At 35.1% G+C, this 22,152-nt stretch overlaps 1 protein-coding gene across 4 annotated transcripts in view; it reads left to right on the forward strand.

The window, feature by feature from the left end:
* The window catches only part of CPSF6 (cleavage and polyadenylation specific factor 6), a 35,065-nt gene that overhangs the window by 6,688 nt on the left and 6,225 nt on the right, over window positions 1-22,152 (forward strand). Inside the window, exons 2-10 of one of the 4 annotated variants that reach the window (XM_009181190.3) lie at window positions 4,536-4,745; window positions 6,731-6,834; window positions 10,360-10,505; window positions 11,397-11,570; window positions 11,700-11,810; window positions 12,250-12,754; window positions 13,080-13,195; window positions 13,694-13,847; window positions 16,330-16,522. In XM_009181190.3, the coding sequence (XP_009179454.1) occupies window positions 4,536-4,745; window positions 6,731-6,834; window positions 10,360-10,505; window positions 11,397-11,570; window positions 11,700-11,810; window positions 12,250-12,754; window positions 13,080-13,195; window positions 13,694-13,847; window positions 16,330-16,519 (1,710 nt within the window). In that variant the 3' untranslated portion in view covers window positions 16,520-16,522. The remainder of the gene's footprint in view (window positions 1-4,535; window positions 4,746-6,730; window positions 6,835-10,359; window positions 10,506-11,396; window positions 11,571-11,699; window positions 11,811-12,249; window positions 12,755-13,079; window positions 13,196-13,693; window positions 13,848-16,329; window positions 16,523-22,152) is intronic. The other 3 variants (XM_003906758.4, XM_009181191.3, XM_003906757.4) reach the window with 3 other exon arrangements.

Below are 22,152 nucleotides of genomic sequence, written 5' to 3' on the forward strand. Positions count from 1 at the left end.
ATGAATCATTTTGCTTCACATTCAGTCATTATGTATGTATTCTAGCCAATTGTTTAGCCAGTTAATGAAATAAGTTTCTTGGACAAATATCAGAGAAATGTCGTTTATGATTTGTTTATGTTTACTAGGAAACCATCTGAAATAAAGCTGTCAGGTTGAGAATGAGCTAGTTAGAATTGATTCAGAAAAATGGATAGGAATGTTCAGGGAAGCTAGAACTCTTCTCTGTTTTGTTATTTATGGGTACAGTTAATTTAGTTGCCTATGAATTGTCCACTGTGGTTTATGTGGCATATTTTTAGTACCAAATTGGCTTCCTTACCATTAGTTAAGGAAGGGATTTTTACAGGGATTACTAGCCAATTTTAATGCCTACTCAGAACATAATTAGATAAAACCAGAAAATGATATATTTTCTTTAAAAATATATGCATTAGGTTATTTGCTATTGGATTTTGCATACTAGTGTTTCTTTTCCTAGGTACAGGATATATTTTGTAAATGTAAAATGTAACTTTCCCCCCTTCATATATTTCTTTAAATGGAAATAATTTAAAATAAGCTTTGAAACAAGTGGCCTTTGCTGTGTATTTACTGATAGTATCATGTAATGCACGAAATGTGTGTGTGTGTGTGTGTGTGTGTGTGTGTGTGTGTATTTGGGGAGGGGCGGGTAGAGATGGGATCTCTGTAAGTTGCCCAGGCTGGTCTTAGACTCCTGGACTCAAGGGATCCTCTTGCCTTGGCCTCCCAAAGTGGTGGGATTAACAGGCATGAACCACCATGCCTAGCCTCGAATGATGTTACTGTAATTTTAGAACCATCAAAAAAATGTCAGGCCTGTCAGGGAGAATGATGAATATTTTGACAGCTAGTAAGTTCATCCCAATAGTGGTATACAATATGTATCATGTATCTGTGATATTAAAATTGTAAGACGGGTAATTAGGGGAAAAAAAATGTCTAAAAGTAACTTGTTGAAGGGAAGGAGTAGACAGGGATAATGAAAAGGTTGAGAAGCCTTACTTTAAGGGAACTAATAGGATTTTGGTCATTTTACCATCCATTTTCTCTGGCTTGGCAACAGATACTTGTATGTCATGTAGAACGTAATCTTATTTCGTAAAATGTTGAGAAAATACCTTGCCTTTAGAATGATTGTAGTGATTTAGAATGGTAGGGAGTGAAAAAGATTAGTGAGTTTTTTGTTTTTTGTTTTTTGTTTTTTTTTAAACAAACCCTAAGAGCTGTTGTTTATTCCCATCTTTATGTAATGTAGCTAGCTAGCTACTATGAACAGCAAATAAGATTGGGCAGCATTTGGAATCAGAGATAACTAGAGGGATGATGATATTTTCTTGTTTTTGAATGTCATTAAAATTAAAAGTAATAATTGAAAAGACCCTTCATGTAATAAAAAATGATACTGTTAAATATTTCTTTAAAACTGGAAACCTTTTTTTTAGTTTGTTCAGTAGGCTTGCAGAGCCCTATTTCTATATGACCTGTGATATACATTTTCCATAATTTCTCATGCAAACATCATGCATGTTTTCTCACTTTCTGAAGTAAGAACAAAGTTCAGTGTGTTCTGTATTTTTTTACTCTGGAGGATTGATGTGATATGAAGCTGATTAAAAGGAAGATTACTGATACTACATAAGAGTGTGCTTTGAGTTTCATTTTTAGTAATGGCAGCAAATGTATTCAGATTCATTATATTTTTTTCACAAAGTTTAAATGTATACCATTGGGGCTAAGTGTACAGGCTGTGGCCTTGGAACAGAGAAGCTAACTAGTCCACATGGACCCCGGGACCATGGTCTTAATTAGGATCATACTACAACCACTTGGAAGCAGTACAACTGCCAGACAAAATGGCTGATCCTAAATATTGGTAGAATCATATCAATATGGAAAATTGGTTTGTGTCAACATAGGAATTCATGGATGGACAAAAATAGTGATTGTGGTGTACCAGGTTAGTGTAGCTGCAATTATGCTTATAAATTTTTTGTCTACTTATGTAAACATTTTCACAGGTTTGTAGCTAATAGAAGAAAAATAATCTGTTCACCTATTTATGTAAGTGAAAGTGTAAATTTAAAAATACATTTAGTACTGCTGTTAATAACCCTTCCATTCTTTTTTACTTTCCCTCAGACCATATATTGTGATTATAGTTTCTGCTGAGGAGGATGGAAACTCAACTCCCTTTGAATAATAATAATTCTACTTGATGTACAGAATCGGATTTCAAGAGAGATTAAAGTGCCCAACACCCCTTGTGGGAAACTTTTTAGTATCTTAAGTGCATGGAACTACTGCTGCAGCCACATCGCCTGAAGCTTCAGCTACACTGAAACTTCATAACAAAACTTACCCTCTTTTTTCCTAGTTTCTGTGGTCATTGAAATTTGAGCATGTTACTTTAACAAAAACTCATTTCTTAAAGATGATTTTAGATTGCTGTACAAACAATAAAATTATGGCATTATTTGGTGACTTGTGGTCTTAGTTTCTGCCCTTTGTTAAATTTAGCTTTGTTCTCTGAGTTAACCTTGAGATCCCAGACCCCTTGTTAAATAAGTCTTTTAGATATTCTACCTCATAACAAGTAAAATTGGTATGTAAAGATCCTGTAACTAGTAAATTGGATAAGTCTTTAATTACATAGATTACCTGATGATTACTTGAGGTCCCTTTATGTATATAAATGATATTTGCCCTTCTAGGCTTTTTTCTTTTTCTTTTAAAAAGATCTTATTCTGGCTGTCTTTTAAATAACAAAACAGTAGCCCGGGCCCATAATAATATCTTGTTGCTCTGTTTACCATCATATAACAAATGCTTTTCTCTGGGTCATTCTCTATCCATTTAGGGACTGTTTTGGCTCATGGTACCTAAAACCATTAGCTCCTCCATATGTGCCATTTGTATATTTCTGTAGTAAATTGTATTAATGGGAGAATCTGTAAGTTATATCTGAACTTTTAAGTTGTCTTGTAATTGTCTTTTTCCTTATGTCAAATGTTCTACGTCATAAGAATAAAATGGTTCACACCAATACAGGTACTTAGTTGTGGAAAGGGAGAGTAGAAGATAAAAATGGAAATTTTCCTGTGCTACAGGCTCAGTCCAGCTTATGGTCTAGTAATGGTTATCAAAGGCAATTAAATAGTGTTGAGTATTCTGCTTTTACCTACATTTCGTTTTTCATGTACTTAGTCACAAATTGAACCCTCTTTTCTATTTTTTTCCTGCTCCTATGTCTGTTTCATTTTAGTTTTCCTTTTCCCTAATTATCATTTAGGTATGTGACACCCAGTAGCATTGCTTTGATTCGTTGGTGATAGTGCCAGGGCTTTACTCTTTGTTTTGTGGTCTGTTGCTTTTCTCTTGCTAATTTACTTGACTAGATAACTAAGAATTCAGGTAAGCATTAGCTCTTTGTTCACTGAGAATGATTCAACTTGGAAGATAATTAATTTGGATAGTTCTACATGTATTTCATTTGTTATTTCTCTTTCCCTTGTTCATTATGATGTTTTGAATTATTTATGTGCCCATATTTCTTCTTTCCGATGCCTCAGCTCACTATGCTTTTTAAAAAAATATTAGTAGATTCCTCAAGGTTGGAAAACAAGATCTGAATACTATAGAACGTAATAACTATTTTTCTGTGATCAAATATTAAAGATATAATGGCTTTGGATTTGGGGGTGATTTTTCTAATGTCAGTTTTTAAAAAAACTTGTCTATTTGCATTTTTATGTGTTATTACTTAAGAGTATTTCCAAGGAAAGTTTCGTGTTGTTTGTCTCCATGTCTTTCTTTTTCCAAAAGAACTTATTTTTTATATTATAAGTATCAGTGGAAAAGTAGGATTCATTATATGGAAATTAACTTTAGGCTGGGTGCCGTGGCTCAAGCCTATAATCCCAGCACTTTGGGAGGCCAAGGCAGGAGGATTGTTTCAACTCAAGAGTTTGAGACTAGCCTGGGCATTGTAGCAAGACCTGGTCTCTACAAAAAATAAAAATAAAAAAGGAGATTCACTTTTTTATTTTTGAGATGAACTCTCTCTCTGTCGCCCAGACTGGAGTGCAGTGGCACCGTCTTGGCTCACTACAACCTCTGCCTCCCAGGTTCAAGCGATTCTCCTGCCTCAGCCTCCTGAGTACCTGGGATTACAGGCGTGAGCCATCATGCCTGGCTAATTTTTGTATTTTTACTAGAGACATGGCTTCACCATGTTGGCTAGGCTGGTCTCGAACTCCTGACCTCAAGTGATCCACCTGCCTTGGCCTCCCAAGTGTTGGGATTACAGGTATGAGCCACCATGCCCGGCAAGAAATTTACTTTTTAGGCCTGTTCAAGAATACATCTATTGCATAAAATGGAAAAAAATTGGTACTGAAATCCTTGACCTTTTTCTATCAGATTTTTAAAACAAAAAATTGAATTTGTGTTCAAATCTGTTTTAGTAGTATTTTGACTTTTGTATAATCTAGAACATTATTTCTGTATCTCAGGAAGCTGAATATGGTGGGCATGATCAGATAGATTTGTATGACGATGTCATATCTCCATCTGCAAATAATGGAGATGCCCCAGAAGACCGGGATTACATGGATACTCTCCCACCAACAGTTGGTGATGATGTCGGTAAAGGAGCGGCACCAAATGTTGTCTATACGTATACTGGAAAGAGGATTGCATTATATATTGGAAATCTAACATGGGTGAGTGAAGTTAATATATGAATTAAATTATTGGTAATTGATTTTGAACTGCTCTAGTAATTAATGTTTTTCTCCAGATTTTTATAAGTTTGAAGTTACTGTGTTTGTTTTTCTATACGTGTTTGCTTGTCCAGTGAGGAGAGAAATACAGATATCTTTGCAACATCATTAATTCCAATTCTTCTAGTTTTGAGTTTTGTGGTCGTTCAGCTTTTCTTGGTGGAGATACTAGTTAAATATAGTTAAATTAGTTTTGTCTTCAGTTACCTTTTTTATGCTACCACTTTACCTTGCTTCAGATAGCCTAATTTCACTAAAAATAATGCTCACATGGAGTCTCAAACCAGGATTCAAGTGTAAAAGGCAAGAGACATAGTGTCACTCCTGGTTTAAAAATAGTGTCCATTTAATTTGTATTACAAATTTGAGTTTTATTTCTGCTCTTAAATTTGAAATCTGATTTATAGAAGCACTGCTATATGTATTATATTTTAATTTGGGTTGTCATGAGACTAAGATTATTGATTTAGAGCTTCATTAAATGCACATATGTATATTTATATTTTTATTAACATTACATTTTAAATATCATTAAAATAGTCCTATAGAATTTTTGTATCTCTACTTAATTATTATGTATACTTGAAAGTTAAAAACTTGTATATCCCAAAATCAGTAAAATTTGGCACCGTTGCATTTCCTTAATAACACTGTATTTTTAACCTTTTTATTTACATTTCTTTTTTTGGTGGGGGAGACAGAATTTGCAAAACTATCACCCAGGCTGGAGGACAGTGGTGTAATCATAGCTCACTGAAGCCTCAAATTCTTGGACTCAAGTGATCCTCCTGTGTCAGCCTCTTAAGTAGCTAGGAACACAGGCATGTGTCACTACACCTGGCTAATTAAAAAAACAACAAAAACTTGCTATATTGCTTCAGGCTGGCCTCAAATTCCTGGCCTCAAGGTATCCTCCTAACCAAGCCTGTTAAAGTGCTGGCATTATGGTGTCCAGCCTATTCACATTTCTTTTAAAACTAATTTGTAACACATCTCCCACCACCCAGTCTGAGTATTCTATAGTATTGGAAACAGTAGCAGTGTAGTTATGTAAGTATGGTTGCTAAGTAAGTATTCGGATCTTAGCTCCACCATCTATTATTAGTTTTGTCACCTTGGGCAAACTCTAACTTCTATTGTATCATGTGTAAAATGAGGATAATAATAGGGTTTATAGGGTTGTTATAAGAGTTAGTTAATACATAAAGTGTATGGTAAATATTAAATACATGTTAGTTTTTTCTTGTCTATGTTTTAATTCAAAAACAAGATGAAATTCAAAATATTTTCCTTTAATGGGAGGAAGTGAAATTGGTTTTATTCACAATTTAAAATCATAGCAATTTAAAGCTGTAAGGGACCAGCAACTCTTGAGAGTCAAATCCTATTGTAACCCCAAGGGTACTGTCTAGTTTCTGAAATATGTATCAGGGAATGAAGTTAGGTTCCCGGATGTTTTTTGTGCTGTTTAAAAATTGGGGCCGGGCGCGGTGGCTCAAGCCTGTAATCCCAGCACTTTGGGAGGCTGAGACGGGCGGATCACGAGGTTAGGAGATCGAGACCATCCTGGCTAACCCGGTGAAACCCCGTCTCTACTAAAAAATACAAAAACTAGCCAGGAGAGGTGGCGGGCGCCTGTAGTCCCAGCTACTCAGAAGGCTGAGGTAGGAGAATGGCGTAAACCCGGGAGGCGGAGCTTGCAATGAGCTGAGATCCGGCCACTGCACTCCAGCCTGGGCCACAGAGCGAGACTCTGCCTCAAAAAAAAAAAAAAAAAAAATTGGAGCCTGACTGGCCGTAACTAGACTTAGATTTGCACTCAGCATTTATTTTGTATGTCCCAAATTTCCCCTTAAAAACTAAACTGGGATAATAAAAATCTTGGTTATATTTTAATGGTTAATAAGGGGAAAAATGTCTTGCAGTGGACAACAGATGAAGACTTAACTGAAGCAGTTCATTCTTTGGGAGTAAATGATATTTTGGAGATAAAATTTTTTGAAAATCGGGCAAACGGCCAGTCAAAGGGGTAAGATTTTTTTCTTTCTTTTTGATTTAGTAGCTAGTGATACAGTTTTTAACAAGTTAACTTTCCTTTAAGTTAATGTTAATTACACGTGCATACAACACATGATTGTTTACATTGGAAGGAGGTTGTTGAGCAGAGATTGATACTGTTCACTTTATGTACCCTATTACCTAGCACACTAAAACCAATAGAATGGAGATGTGGACAGATCTATTTTCTAATTTTCCCAAGTTTTCTCCATCTGTGGTTGAAATGGTTGTTGAAATCACAGTTTAGGAACCATTACTCTCCCTGTGATTAAGAGATGGGAGAAGATGGGCAGCTGAATACCGTGTGTTACATGAATGTTTTGCTGTATTTCACTAGTAAACTATACAAGTGAGATAGGATCAGAATGAGAACATTATAAAATATAGATATCCAAAAGTAAGAAAATAAAATGCCACTATCCTACCATCCATTGATATTTACTTTTAACATTTTAGTGAAGATTCTTTTGGGCTTTTTCCTAAAAATTAATTAATTAATTAATGGAATTATAATTCATGTGTTTATATGTTTGATATAAGGAATAAAAATAAATACACATCTCTAATGTCTAATTCTTTTGCATCATACCTGGTATGCTACCATAATTTACCTCTTATTTTTGGTTATCGTGGTTGTTTCCACCTTTGCCTATTGTAAATAATGTTGCAGCAGACCTCATTTTATATAAGTCTTGGTACAGATTTTGGATTTTCTTTTAAGGATAAATTGTTAGATGCAAAATGATAAAGAATGTGCTTATTTCATATATTGCTTAGTTATCTTAGAAGGTTATACCACGTTATACTAAACTGAGAATATTTTCAAAATGTATGCGGAGTCTGAACACTTCTCACTAACTTCACTTACACCACTTGGTCAAAGCCACTATCATCTCTCACTTAAACTTGGCAGTAGCTTTCTAACTGGAAGTATAGACTGCCCCCTACAGTCTATTCTCCACATTATAGAAGTTCTAAAAAAAAGATGACATTCTTTCTGCTCAGAATCTTCTCATGGCTTCCTGTCTGTCTCAGTCTTTACCATTGTCTACAAAGTACTTTGTGATCTGTTTTCCCACCACCTTTCTAACCCTATCCTACCACTGTCTTGCAGCCACATTAGTCTCTTTGCTGTTTGCCAGACCAATTCCTACCTAGAACCTTTAGCTGTTTTCTCTTCTTGGTTTACTTTTCCCCCTCAAATATCTACATGGCTTATTCTTTCACTTCATTCAGAACTCAAAATGTTCAAGAGTTTTCTTCCATGACCACCTTGTGCAAAGTAGCACCTTCCTATCCTGTTTCCTTTATTTCCACTCTGATATATTTTACTTGTTTGTTGTCTCTTCCAAGACTTTAAGCTTAATGAGAGCAGAGATTTTTTGTTCGCTATTACATCTCCAGCTCTAGAATGGTACGTTGCTTATAAGAAGTGCTTAATAAATATTTGTTAAATTAATTTAGTTGTTTCTAAATGCTGTGACCCAAGATAATCCTGGTGCAAACAGCAGAACTTGTTGACTGGAATAAGAGGTATAGTTTACAAGATCATATTGAACATTAGAGGGAAAAGAGCTTAAGCTTCTGAAGCTACTAAGACCCTCCCTCCCTCAAATAATTTAGAATATCCTGTAACTGTACAAATTGGTAATCATTCTGATTATTTTAAATTTATTTTTCTTATTGAGGTATAATTCACATGTCATAAAATGCACCCTTTTAAAATGTACAATTCAGGATATTTATTATATTTATGACGTTTGGCAAACATTACCACTGTCTCATTCCAGAAAATTTCATCACCCCAAGAAGAAACCTTGTACCCGATTAGCAGTCACTCCCATTTCCTATCTGCTGGTAACTGCTAATGTGCTCTGGATATGCCTGTTCTGGACATTTCATCTAAATGGAATCATAAAATATGTAGTCCTATGTGACTGGCTTTTTTCCTTAGCATAATGATTTTAAGGTTCATCCATGTTGAAGCATGCATCAGTATTTCTTTTTATGGCTGAATAATACTCCACTACACGGATATAGCACTTTCTTCTTTTAATCTATCAGTTGATGGACGTCTAGGTTAATTCCACCTTTGGCTATTAAGGAAAATGCCCCTGTGAATATTTGTGTACCCATTTTGCGTGAATGTGTTATTTTCAGTTCTGTTGGATGTGTACCTAGGAATGGAATTACTGGGTTATATGGTAACTCTGTGTTTAAACTTTTGAGGAATTACCAGATTATTTGCCAGAGCCATTGTGCCATTTTATTAACACGTGCTCATCAGCAATGTGCAAAGGTTTCAGTTTCTCCACATCTTTATTTATTTATTTATTTATTTATTGAGACAGAGTCTCACTCCATCGCCCAGGCTGGAAGTGCAGTGGCAGGATCTCGGCTCACTGCAACCTCTGCCTCCCAGGTTCAAGCGATTCTCATGTCTCAGCCTCCTGAGTAGCTGGGACTACAGGCGTGTGCCACCACGGCCGGCTAGTTTTTGTATTTTTAGTAGAGATGAGGTTTCACCATGTTGGTCAGGCTGGTCTTGAACTCCTGACCTCATGATCCGCCTGCCTTGGCGTCCCAAAGTGCTGGGATTACAGGCCAGCCACCACACCCGGCCTCTCCACATCTTTAATACTTGTTGTCTTTTTTATTTTTGCCATCTTAGTGGGAATGTGATGGTATCTGTGGTTTTGATTTGCACTTCCCCAATGGTTAGTGGTATTGTACATCTTTTTATTGTAGCAAAAATTGGAAGCAACCCAAATGTCCGTGTACTGATGGATAGATTTCTTTTAATGTTGTATATTTATGATGGAAAATTATTCACCCATAAAAATAAATGAAATGGTGATGCATGCTGTAACAATGGGTGAACCTTGAAAACATGCTAAAGAAAGCTGGTCATAAGGGACCTCCTATTGTATGATTCCATTTAGATGAAATGTCCAGGATAGACCAGTCCAGAGACAGAAATTAGGTTTAGTGGTTCCATAGGGTACAGGGATGGGAAGAAATGGAAGCGTTGGCTAATGGATATGGAGTTTCTTTTTGGGGTAATGAACATGTTTTAAAATTGATTGTGGTGGTGGTTTTAACACTGTGAAATACTAAAAACCACCAAATTATATATTTTGAATGATGAATTCTATGGTATGTTATAGAATATGAACAAAAATGTGTACTTATATAGTTTTAAGAAATATTTTCAGTTTTTAAAATTATTTATTTATTTTTAGAGACAGGATCTTACTCTGTTGCCCAGGCTGGAGTGCAGTAGTGTGATTATAATGTGCTGTAGCCTCAAACTGCTGGGCTGAAGCAATCCTCCTGCCTCAGCCTTCTAAGCAGCCGGGATTACAGGCATGAGCCACTGTGCCCAGCTGTTTTTTTTTTTTTAATAAAAGCAGATTAAGACCTTTTTACAGAAGGATAACAGTAATAATATTCATCTCTTTTTACTTTGTATCCTCGCCCCTTAAACACCTTTTAGGTTTGCCCTTGTTGGTGTTGGATCTGAAGCGTCTTCAAAAAAGTTAATGGATCTGTTGCCTAAAAGAGAACTTCATGGTCAGAATCCTGTTGTAACTCCATGCAATAAACAGTTCCTGAGTCAATTTGAAATGCAGTCCAGGAAAAGTAAGCAGTCCTCAGAGGCTTTTATTAAAATATGTACATTTTAACCAGTGCATTTGTTAGGCGTTTTATACTAGAGAAGTCATCTTAATACTTGCTCACTAGAAACTCCATTTCACAAAGTCCATGCTTTGAATTAGATTTAATCACTGGTTATGACTGTGGGCCTGTGTACTAGAAACCTACTCTTGTTCCATTTTTCTCCAGATATAACAGACCCAATACTACACAACAATGTGCAAGTTCTGTAGCCCTGCCATTCTTGTCCTGTTATTTCCATCTTAGATACAGAAGGAAACTACATTCTAATTCTTAGATTAAAGGAAAACTATGTGGATATGTATTATGGTGGGGGAGAGATCACTGATAACCAGAAAGTGTTCATTGATTTTTCTGCTTGGCAACAAGACCTTTCACCACTTGGTAAACTGAATATAGAAAAGATTTGTCATTACACATTTAAGGATGTTATCATATAAAGAGATAAGATGGATGATTATGTAATTAACAGAAATTCAAGTGGTTCCTTTTCTTTTAATGTTTTAGCACTTAAGACTTAAGAAGAAGTATGTTACAAAATTTAAATGATGTAATACTGAAATTAAGATATCTATTGAAGAATTTCGGTCTTGGCTGCTGCAGAGTGCTGGTATTTTGAAAGTAACTCATGATTACTTATGGAAAATATATTTAAACCTGAAAAATTTGAGTCTTTAAAAGTACCCATATAGATGTGAATGTTTTTCCTAACCCATACTTCCTTATGTAGTTTGCATAGGCACAAGGCATTTGCAAGTTAATATGTTAGAAATAGAGTTGTTTTTAATAATAATGGTTGCATTTCAGAATACTGTTTTTAATAATTGCTATTTATGAGTATTTGGATATTTGCAGCTACACAATCAGGACAAATGTCTGGGGAAGGTAAAGCTGGTCCTCCAGGAGGCAGTTCCCGTGCAGCATTTCCACAAGGTGGTAGAGGACGGGGCCGTTTTCCAGGGGCTGTTCCTGGTGGGGACAGATTTCCTGGGCCAGCAGGACCAGGAGGGCCACCCCCACCTTTTCCAGGTAAAACTTTTCTTAAATTACCATGTATAAAACATGTCTACCTAATACCTCTTTTCCTTTTCTCTCTTTTTCAAGTAATGCATTATTAATGTGACTTACTCTCCTTGTTATGCTATTTTTGGAATCCAGGAAATTTGATCAAGCATCTTGTTAAAGGAACTCGGCCTTTGTTCCTGGAAACTAGGATTCCATGGCATATGGGGCACAGCATAGAGGAAATACCCATTTTTGGCCTAAAAGGTCTTTATTTTTCTCCAAACTTGCTTGACTTATATATAGAATATTTACATCCGTCTTATTTTCTTACCTCTTAAAAAATCCTTTCAAGATCATTTTTCCTTGTTTCACTTTCTAGCTTGGCATCAGAGTAGAATATAAGGTGGGTGATTTCACTGTAAGAAGTGTGTGTACACTGAAAGATGGAAAATATCTCTAGGCATTGTAATCTTTTTTATTAAAGTTTTTGTTTCAGTAATTTTTCTTAAGCATAAATGGAGCTAGTTAAGTTTGTAAGGATATACTTCATTGTAGTTGGTAGTATAATATTTACCATATGGGTTTTATTTAAAGACAAAGACTTGGTGTATGCTTTATGCTTTTAAAGTATAATCTTGGCATATGAAAGAAAATATCTTATTAGTGAAGTGGTTTTTTTTTCTCTTTCTCCTTTGTTTTTTAGCTGGACAGACTCCACCACGTCCACCCTTAGGTCCTCCAGGCCCACCTGGTCCACCAGGTCCTCCACCTCCTGGTCAGGTTCTGCCTCCTCCTCTAGCTGGGCCTCCTAATCGAGGAGATCGCCCTCCACCACCAGTTCTTTTTCCTGGACAACCTTTTGGGCAGCCTCCATTGGGTCCACTTCCTCCTGGCCCTCCACCTCCAGTTCCAGGCTACGGCCCCCCTCCTGGCCCACCACCTCCACAACAGGGACCACCTCCACCTCCAGGCCCCTTTCCACCTCGTCCACCCGGTCCACTTGGGCCACCCCTTACACTAGCTCCTCCTCCGCATCTTCCTGGACCACCTCCAGGTGCCCCACCACCAGCTCCGCATGTGAACCCAGCTTTCTTTCCTCCACCAACTAACAGCGGCATGCCTACATCAGATAGCCGAGGTCCACCACCAACAGACCCATATGGTCGACCTCCACCATATGATAGGGGTGACTATGGCCCCCCTGGAAGGTAGGTTAGTGTGTATCTGTGCAAGTACTTGATGATAAAAGATAGGAACAATGACTGTAAATAATTAGATTGTAGCTATATAAATATGTTATTTCTACCTTCCAAGAAGATGAGGTGTTTAAGCTGCTACCCTGTTTTAGCTGAAAGATACTGGTATAGGAGAATTTTTAGACATTCTCTTTGTAGCAAAAGTAGCATGCTTCAATATGGAAAAGTAACTACTATTGCTTTGTCAGAAGCAGCTAGTATGAATTGCTATACACTATTGTGACTAACTTAGGAAATCTGTTGAGTATGAGTTAAGGTTTGTGTTTTTATTTTACAGGGAAATGGATACTGCAAGAACGCCATTGAGTGAAGCTGAATTTGAAGAAATCATGAATAGAAATAGGGCAATCTCAAGCAGTGCTATTTCGAGAGCTGTATCTGATGCCAGTGCTGGTTTGTATATTTCTTGTATTAATATTTCTTATTTATGTTATTAGGAATGACCTAAAAATGTAAGTACAATCTAGAAGATAGGTCATTTACATGTTCTTTTTGTATTCCGAAATCATTACCTGTGATTTATTTAAAAAGCATTGAAAAAAGCTGTGTGTCACAGTGTAGTGGGGAAAATCCAAATTTTTAGGTTATTTGGTATAGATGTAAGTCTTACCCTTGACATTTAAAGGTTCCGGGGCCTTATGACAGCTTATTTATTCTTATATTTGCAAAATGATAATGTGCTTTACACACCTGTAATAATAAGTTGAGTTAGTATCATGACCATGAAAGTCTTTTGCAAATGGTGAAACAGTAAAAGAAGACATTGCCTTGCATAGTTATTTTATAGCACAGTACTTTTGTAAAATGCCTTATCACTCTTATCTCAAGTGGTTTGATGGTATTTTGAAAACAAAATTTGTTTGACTTGAAACTTTTTCCTTTCCCTCACAGGTGATTATGGGAGTGCTATTGAGACATTGGTAACTGCAATTTCTTTAATTAAACAATCCAAAGTGTCCGCTGATGATCGTTGCAAAGTTCTTATTAGTTCTTTGCAAGATTGCCTTCATGGAATTGAGTCCAAGTCTTATGGTTCTGGATCAAGGTAAAACTTTCCTGTCTCATTTCCATTTAAAAAAACTGTTAGTTTACAAATGGAAAGAATACTGTGTTTGAGACTTTAAAAAGAGGACTTTGCTTTTACTTATTATTTAGCATCTGGAGTGTTTTTTCTTTTTTAACTCTAAATGTTAGTTGCTTGCTTAAAACCCTTCAAAGACTTCTACTCAGTCTTAAAGCAAGACTAAAGATTGAGGGACTGTGTGATAAAGCCCCTTCCTATCTTTTTAGCTTCATTTGTACCTCTTCCTTACTGTTCTCCAGCCATATTTCTCCTTTTTCTCTAGATACATCAAATGTTTGACCACTTCACTTTATATTCCTTCTCCTGGGAGCAGTTTTCCCTGTCTCTTCACATAGCTGGCACCTTATTCTTCACGTCTCATTCTAACTTCTTAGGAGGGGGCTTCTCCCAAGTTAGTCTGTTATATTGTTCTTTTTATTTCTTCCATAGTACTTACCGTAACCAATGCTCGTTATCGAGGCATATTTTTTCCTCATTAGAGCACATGTGGAATAAACACATGTTGAATAAACATGTGCTCTAATGAGATAAAGCAGGGGCTTTATCTATCCTGTTCACTGTATTTCTTTTCTTTTAAGAGATGCGGTCTTGTTAAGTTACCCAGGCTGGTCCTGAACTCCTGGGCTCAAGTGATCCTCCCAGCTTGGCCTCCCAAAGTGCTGGAATTATAGGCATAAGCCACTGTGCTCAGCCATGCTCGTTATAATATTCCTAATGCCTACAGAGTGTCTGGTATAGAATGAGTGCTAAATAAAAATGTCTTGAATGAGGGAGTGACTGAATAAATTACTGATCTATCTTATAGGTAGTTCCCTTTTTTTTTTTTTTTTAAAGCATTACTGCTAACTTTTAAATTTTATATATTTTTGAAAGGCAGACCTTTAAGCTTCACTTGGTATTCTTAGATGTGTCTTTAGTGTACTGTATCTGGTAGTAGTCTTCTTTAAGTTAAGAGAAAGGAGCCTGCCTTTGACATGGTCCCCAATTTTGTAATTATTACCTTTTTGACCCAGTGTAAGAATCTTTGTGTCTGAACAAATATGTCATAGATATAGGTATTTTGTATCATTTTTTTAAGTTTTAAAGTCCAAAGTAATAATTTTTAAATCCCAACACTTTGGGAGACTAAGGCAGGAGGATCACGTGAGCCCAAGGAGTTTGAGACCAGCCTTGGCAACATAGGGAGACTTCATCTCTACAAAAAATTTTTTTAAATACCTGGGCCTGGTGGTGCATGCCTATAGTCCCAGATACTTGGGAGGCTGTGGTGGGAGGGTTGCTTGAGTCTCAGAGGTCGAGGATGAAATGAGCTGTAATCGTGTCCCTGGACTCCAGCCTGGGTGACAGAGAGAGACCCTATCTTGAAAAAAAAAGTAATAACTTAGGCCTTGATCAAGGAGCTTAGCTGTCTGGTGTAGAAATATAAGACATAAATATTATTTAATAGACAGTTATTATTTCCTTACTGTAAATTTAGCAGAATTTGTAGAAGTCTTTTAGGCAGTAAGCTTTGGTTAAATTATTTGTTTTTAAAAAATGGCAGTTCATGAAACATTTCTACATATTAAATACAGTGTGAATACTGTATCAATTCTTTTTACTGGTCGCAATTGTTAGCCCTCTCCTGTGCCTCTTCTCCTTCCCTAAATATAACATGCGTATTAGAAAGTTTCTTTGTGTTGGACGCTGCTCCTCATGAACCGTATGTTAATAGGTTGTCATTTTCATATATTTAAGCCCCATCGTATGTTATGACTTCATGACTCTTATATCTAAAAAAGTCGTATTGTAGATGTTTTTTAGCTTAAAACACGAGTGCTTTGAAATTTTCCCTGTACCTTTCTATTTGTTCATTCAGTAAATACTACACATCTGTTTTAGGCTACTAGCTTAAATAGATGATGTGATGCATTTCTGTGATGTGTTCGGTTGCTGATTTTTTGGTAGTGTTTTTAATAATGAAATTTCTGGTTCATGCTTACTGGTGAGTTGGTAAATCATTATTGGCAGCTCAGGATAGTAAGTTTAAACCAGATTTACGAAGAATTTTTTGCTCCCTTAGATTTTTTTAGACATCAAAAGATTGAATTTTTTTTTTTTGAGACGGAGTCTCGCTCTGTCACCCAGGCTGGAGTGCAGTGGCCAGATCTCAGCTCACTGCAAGCTCTGCCTCCCAGGTTTACGCCATTCTCCTGCCTCAGCCTCCCAAGTAGCTGGGACTACAGGCGCCTGCCACCTCGCCCGGCTAGTTTTTTGTATTTTTTAGTAGAGACGGGGTTTCACCGTGTTAGCCAGGATGGTCTCGATCTCCTGACCTCGTGATCCGCCCGTCTCGGCCTCCCAAAGTGCTGGGATTACAGGCTTGAGCCACCGCGCCCGGCCAAAATTGAATATTTTTAAGCTATCTAATTATGGAGAGCATTAATCCAGTAATTTCTTTTAGAAGACGTGAACGATCAAGAGAGAGGGACCATAGTAGATCACGAGAAAAGAGTCGGCGTCATAAATCCCGTAGTAGAGACCGTCATGACGATTATTATAGAGAGAGAAGCAGAGAACGAGAGAGGCACCGGGATCGTGACCGAGACCGTGACCGAGAGCGTGACCGAGAGCGCGAGTATCGTCATCGTTAGAAGGTGGGTATTCCTTGTTCCTGTTAAATGTATGTGTATTCTTAACAGTAACTATAACTCCAAGGCTACTGTTCGTACAGTATGTACCTACATTTTAAATGGTACAACTACTTGTGAATGTAATCTTCTGGAAACATCTGAAACAAATTATGGGTAAGTAATGACAGGTAAATTTTTGACCCTTTTATCTTTGAATATTTTATTGCTGAGTTATTACTTTTAGGTTTCAAATAGTTAATGGTCTTAACAAAGCAAGGAAATAATCAAGAGGACTCATTGTGTACTTCTAAAATCTAAAAATTGGGATTCTTGTAATCACATACTTAGGTTGCGTGTAATTTAGAATACAAAATAGAGTTATTTCACATATATATTATGTGTTTGGATTTTTAAAAATAAATGGAAAGTTACTATTCCTGAACTAGTTTTATTTGTCCCTAAAAATTTATGAGAAAATCTGACACAATAATAGTTTATGATACAGGAGGATGTTTTCTCAACATTCAAAGAGACTTTTCCTTTAAAAAAAAAAAAAAAAGAAAGAAAATTTTTTTTTTTTTTAGAAGAGACACTATCCTGACATCTGGTTTTTGTTTTTAAAAGAAACAGTATCCTTTAATTTGCAAAGAAGATGTAAAAGTTATTCAATTAAAATGGGTTCAGGGTGCAACCATATCTAAAAAATTTTAAATCGTGTCAAGCCATATACCCAAGTTTAGAATAACTGGAAATAATTTTCTTTGATGTTTCATTCATAAATCATAATCATTGTCTTTTTTTCTGTATTTTAAAACTATTTCTTGTGTACATTTTTCATAAAGTGGGAAGAGTTGTCTGTTTATGCTTCATTTTCACATGTAATTTTATTTTTTATATTTGTTAACAGCATTTATTCATGTGAAGAGCTGGGGGGAGGGCACTATAAGGCTTATGCATGTGACACAAAGGTTATTCTGTAAATTAAAATATTTTTTTCTTTATATGTTGGTTGGCATATTCAAATTAAATTAAGGCTAAGCAAACCCCTCATAGGTAAATACTCTTTATGTGATTATTTTCAGTAATCATGGGAAACTTACTGAAAATTCAGTCATGGTAATTGTTAGTATTTAAATTGTTATGGGCAAAGTTAAAGGCTTTATCAAGTGTATGTAATTCTGTGACAGAATAGCAATTTCTTTAACCATAACAGATATGCAAATAAGGTCCTTAAATGCCTAGAAAATAAGCATGCTATTTTTATGGAACACAAATAAGCTTTTAACACTATTTACAGTTTTAAGGACTTTTTAAGTTAAAAAGCTGGTTTTGATACTTTGCATTTTGAATATGCAGATTGAATATCAAAACTTTGATTTTTATATAGTTTTCCATGTATTACAAAATTTAATATAAACTCAAAACATTTTTTTAATATGAGGCAAAACATATCTTATACTTTTAAAACTAAGCTTATTGAAATTGATATTGTTTTTGAATGTAAAAATTGAATATTGTGTTATGTAAATCTAAACACTAAATTTTAAAGATGTAGCACTTTTTTCCCCTGAGTTAAATACATCTGATCCCATCTTAATGAAAAAAATTCTCAATATCCATCAGTTGCTTAAGGTGGATTGTGACTGGGTTATTAGTTGAAATGCTTATCTATGTCACTCATTTCCATTATAGAAAGGTACAGGTTCTGTAAGTTACCTATTTTTTTTTTAGACTTTATAAGTTATCAGCAAGCTTCTAGTTAGTCAAGACATGATAATGAAACGAATTCATCTGCAAAATTGGATGTGCCCATCAAGGGGCCTCCAAACCAATTTAAACCCAAAGTTAACTAATTAAATTTCTTACTGGTTTTAGTAAAACTAGCATAGTCAGCCAAGTAAACAAAATCCATTGTTAATCTTAAAAGTATTTGAGTTAGCTAACATTACTTTCTAGTAATGGGTACACCTAACTATATCATGACTTGAGTTTCATTACATTCAGACATTAGCTACAAATTCCTAATGTGCAAACTATTGTTGACATTTTTCTTAATCACTGATGTACCATACCAGAATTTCCATGTTTTGTTTGTACATTAATCAGAATTGAGTTGTAATACTGTATGTGCCTTCATCCAAGCAAAATTTTACATAAGCATTTCTAGTGCAAAAAATTCTGTTATCCTGGATTATTGTACATTTGCTATATCAAACAGTATTTATTGTGGATGTAGACATGAATAAAGGGGTGGGGACTGCGATTAAATATATTCAAGTAAAACTTTTTAATAAAAACAAAAGCTATCTGCAAATTTGATCACCATCATAATAAGGTCTGTTGACCTTTTTAGAAGTTTTAAAATATGAGTCCTTTTGAGCTTTCATGTAAATCTTAAATGGACTAAATGGAATGAGTGATTTGAAAGCTAAAGTGAATGTCACTAGTAAGGCTGTATACAAATAAAATACTAATGTAATCTATTAAAGTGATGATGAATGGCTAAAAGGGCAAGTTCTTATTTTTTTAACTGGAAACTTAATGATCTTGGCAAGCTGTTAATGTCTGTCCCATCTTAATTTTTTTTGTGTTTGAACTGTTGGTAATGTTAATTGCATTCTCTCATTTTAAAATGTATTGGTTTTTCTAAAAGTATTCAATATCTAAGTTCAAATAGATAATATTTTAATGAGAAAATACGAATATTGTAAATTTCAGTATGTAAATACATTGTGCTTCATATTCTGTAATTTCTGCCTCTATTCTCAGACCACTCTGAGCAAAATAAAAGTAGTTCAGTGCTTTAAGATTGTACATTTCTTACTGAAATAATTTTAGTTTCCTAGTTGAGTTACTTAAAAGGTTGCATTCCTCTTGTTACTTCTTTGGAACATCTCTGCTCAGCAAATTTGTGTTAACAATTCAGCTTTTCTTTGTTTACTGAAACCAAATTTTTTTTTTTAATAGTCTTTATTCAGGCTTTTCCTCTCCCTATTTTATGAGGTTTTACAATTCTCACATCTTTATTATCCATGACAATTTTTAAGCATTGGGTATGGGGTCTGGATTAAATAACTTGCCTTTGCTGTCCGATTACATTTTTTTTTTTTGAGAGGGAGTCTCACTCTCGTTGCCCAGGCTGGAGTGCAATGGTGCGATCTCAGCTCACCGCGACATCCGCCTCCTGGGTTCAAGCAAATCTCCTGCCTTAGCCTCCCGAGTGGCTAGGATTACAGGAATGTGCCACCATGCCTGGCAAATTTTGTAATTTTAGTAGAGACAGGGTTTCTCCATGTTGGTCAGGCTGGTCTCGAACTCCTGACCTCGGGTGATCCGCCCACCTCGGCCTCCCAAAGTGCTGGGATTGATTACAGGCATGAGCCACCACGGCCAGCCTCGTCTGATTATCTTTCTACTACCTTAAATATGATCTTAGGATCGTAGATTTTGTTATTGCCCAAGATTTAGGATGCTTTGCATTGTGTGTTCAGCTTATTAACTTTGTGTTAATTTGAAAACAACCAAAAAACGTCAAAAGAATAAAAAAAAGTCTTACATGTTGAAGATGTTTCATTTTCTTCTTAGTGTTGCTTTGAGGCTTATGTGAAAACTAAATTATCTTAATTACCTGGTGAATGATACTGGTTGTAATAAGATTTTAAAATTGTTTCTGCAGCTCTTAGGTTATGTGAGGTCTGCCTTATAGCTCCCAGCCCTGTTTCCATATGTTTTCTAATATAGCCTAACTACTCTGCTTCATCTGGATATGTATGCTAGCTTTCATTGCTTTAGCTCTGATTTTTCTTGCTTTGAGTGTTACAAAACCTGTCTCACTGCACAGCTGACTTAATTGAAGTTACAAGAGGGAGTAGGAAGTGATCCCTTGAATGGATGTATAGTGTGTTTTGCTCACTGTGGTTTAAGAATATAGTTTTGTTTACAAATGATTAATGTTCCCTGTTGAAAAAAAAATTCAATGCCAGTGTGAGTCATCTTGCTCTCTCACCTTCATCTCAGTGTTAAATTTACTACCATTGTTTTAGTTTGTAAAATAGATTGTTTTGAATAAATTTTGTCTTGAATGAATATTTAGTTAACGTTGTTTAAAGAAACCTAATAACCAAAAAGGGGTAAGGGTGCCATTTATGCTATCCAAATTTTAAGAATTTTTCTTTTGTGGTAGCATGTTTTAACTCTTCATGAATTATAAATAACAGGTTATTTTGGGATGTTCATTTTGTAAATATTTTGGAAACAAAGCTCATTTTTCTTTGAATGTGATTAAGTTTATTTCTACTATTTTACTGGGTTGTAAGAGCAACAATTATGTATGTGTTTTATAGAGTAATAAAATGCCTTAGTTAAAATGAGGTAAGTACTATGTACAGAGGTAGAAAGATGAAAATATGAATGTTTGGGTAGCGAGAACTTGTAAATATCTACAATAACTAGAATTGTTTTTATGTAATATGTTCTAGTCAACACCAGAAGGAATTTTAATTTTAGAGTTAACTCGTGTGTAGATAATTATTTCTCTTGCCCACCTCATTTCCATTCCTCTTAAGAAGTTTTCAGATAGAGAAAAGTGAATTATATTTCATTGAGTTAATAGTGCATCTCTAAAATTATATGAGAATCCTTTTAATTCAGTATATTAATGTGAAAATCTATAAAAGTGCCCTATCAAGTATTTATTTGAATCTTAGAAGATGAATTTACCATTAATTTAAAATACTAATTCTAGCAAATGTACGTAAATTTCTAACAGAAACAATTATAATTTGAGTTGTTAATAATGGCTTGATATATTAAAATACAGGTACTTCTCTGTGTGTTGAAATTTTACTTAGTGTTCACTTTAGTTTACAGACTTTATTAAAAAGGTGTAGATTCCATTTATCTTTTAGTTGTTTTAACATCTGTTTACATAGGCCTTTATTTTATAATTAATAGCTAAAGCAAGTAATTGTGTGGCTTTGACATTACAGATTTTACCAAATGATACGTTGAAAACATGGGCATTGAATGTATTTGTCACTTTTAAGCTGGTTTTTGCTATCTTTGTTGATGTAGTTGCCTACTTAGACATTTGAGAGTATAATATGGAATTGGATTATTGGAAATGGGTTGTATTGCCTTCAAAGTCACTTTCATTTAAGACTGTAAAATTTGTATTTCCAAGTGCATAAATGTAAAGTGTTTAGAAATAGAAATAAAAATGGCTAGACTATCCCCCATATTTTATGTCTGTATGGTGAAAATTAGATTTATTAATAGAAAAGATCTATCTATAAAGTATAATCAAACAAATGAGTGCATTAGTCCTGGAAAAAGATGTGTGTTGCAATTTTACAAACAGGATTCTCTATATAAAAATAGTATTAATTCTCCACTGGAGTGATAATGATACAAAGATGCAGTGTATGTGATATGTTTTATGGAAGAATGGAATATTTTTGTTTTGCTATGACTTTAAATAGTTTTTCCCTCTTAATGACCTGATCTCTTTTTATCCCTTCCAGCGCAACAGAAAATTTAGGGAGATAGTATTCTTTTGCAGTTAAATTTATTAATTTCCCAGTAATTATTATTTAAGATTAGAACATATGCCTTGTCTTTTTTTAATACATAAACCAGTTTTTTAAAAGCATATT

Source organism: Papio anubis, chromosome 9, assembly GCF_008728515.1.
Source record: "Papio anubis isolate 15944 chromosome 9, Panubis1.0, whole genome shotgun sequence".
NCBI classification, from domain to species: Eukaryota; Metazoa; Chordata; class Mammalia; order Primates; family Cercopithecidae; genus Papio; species Papio anubis.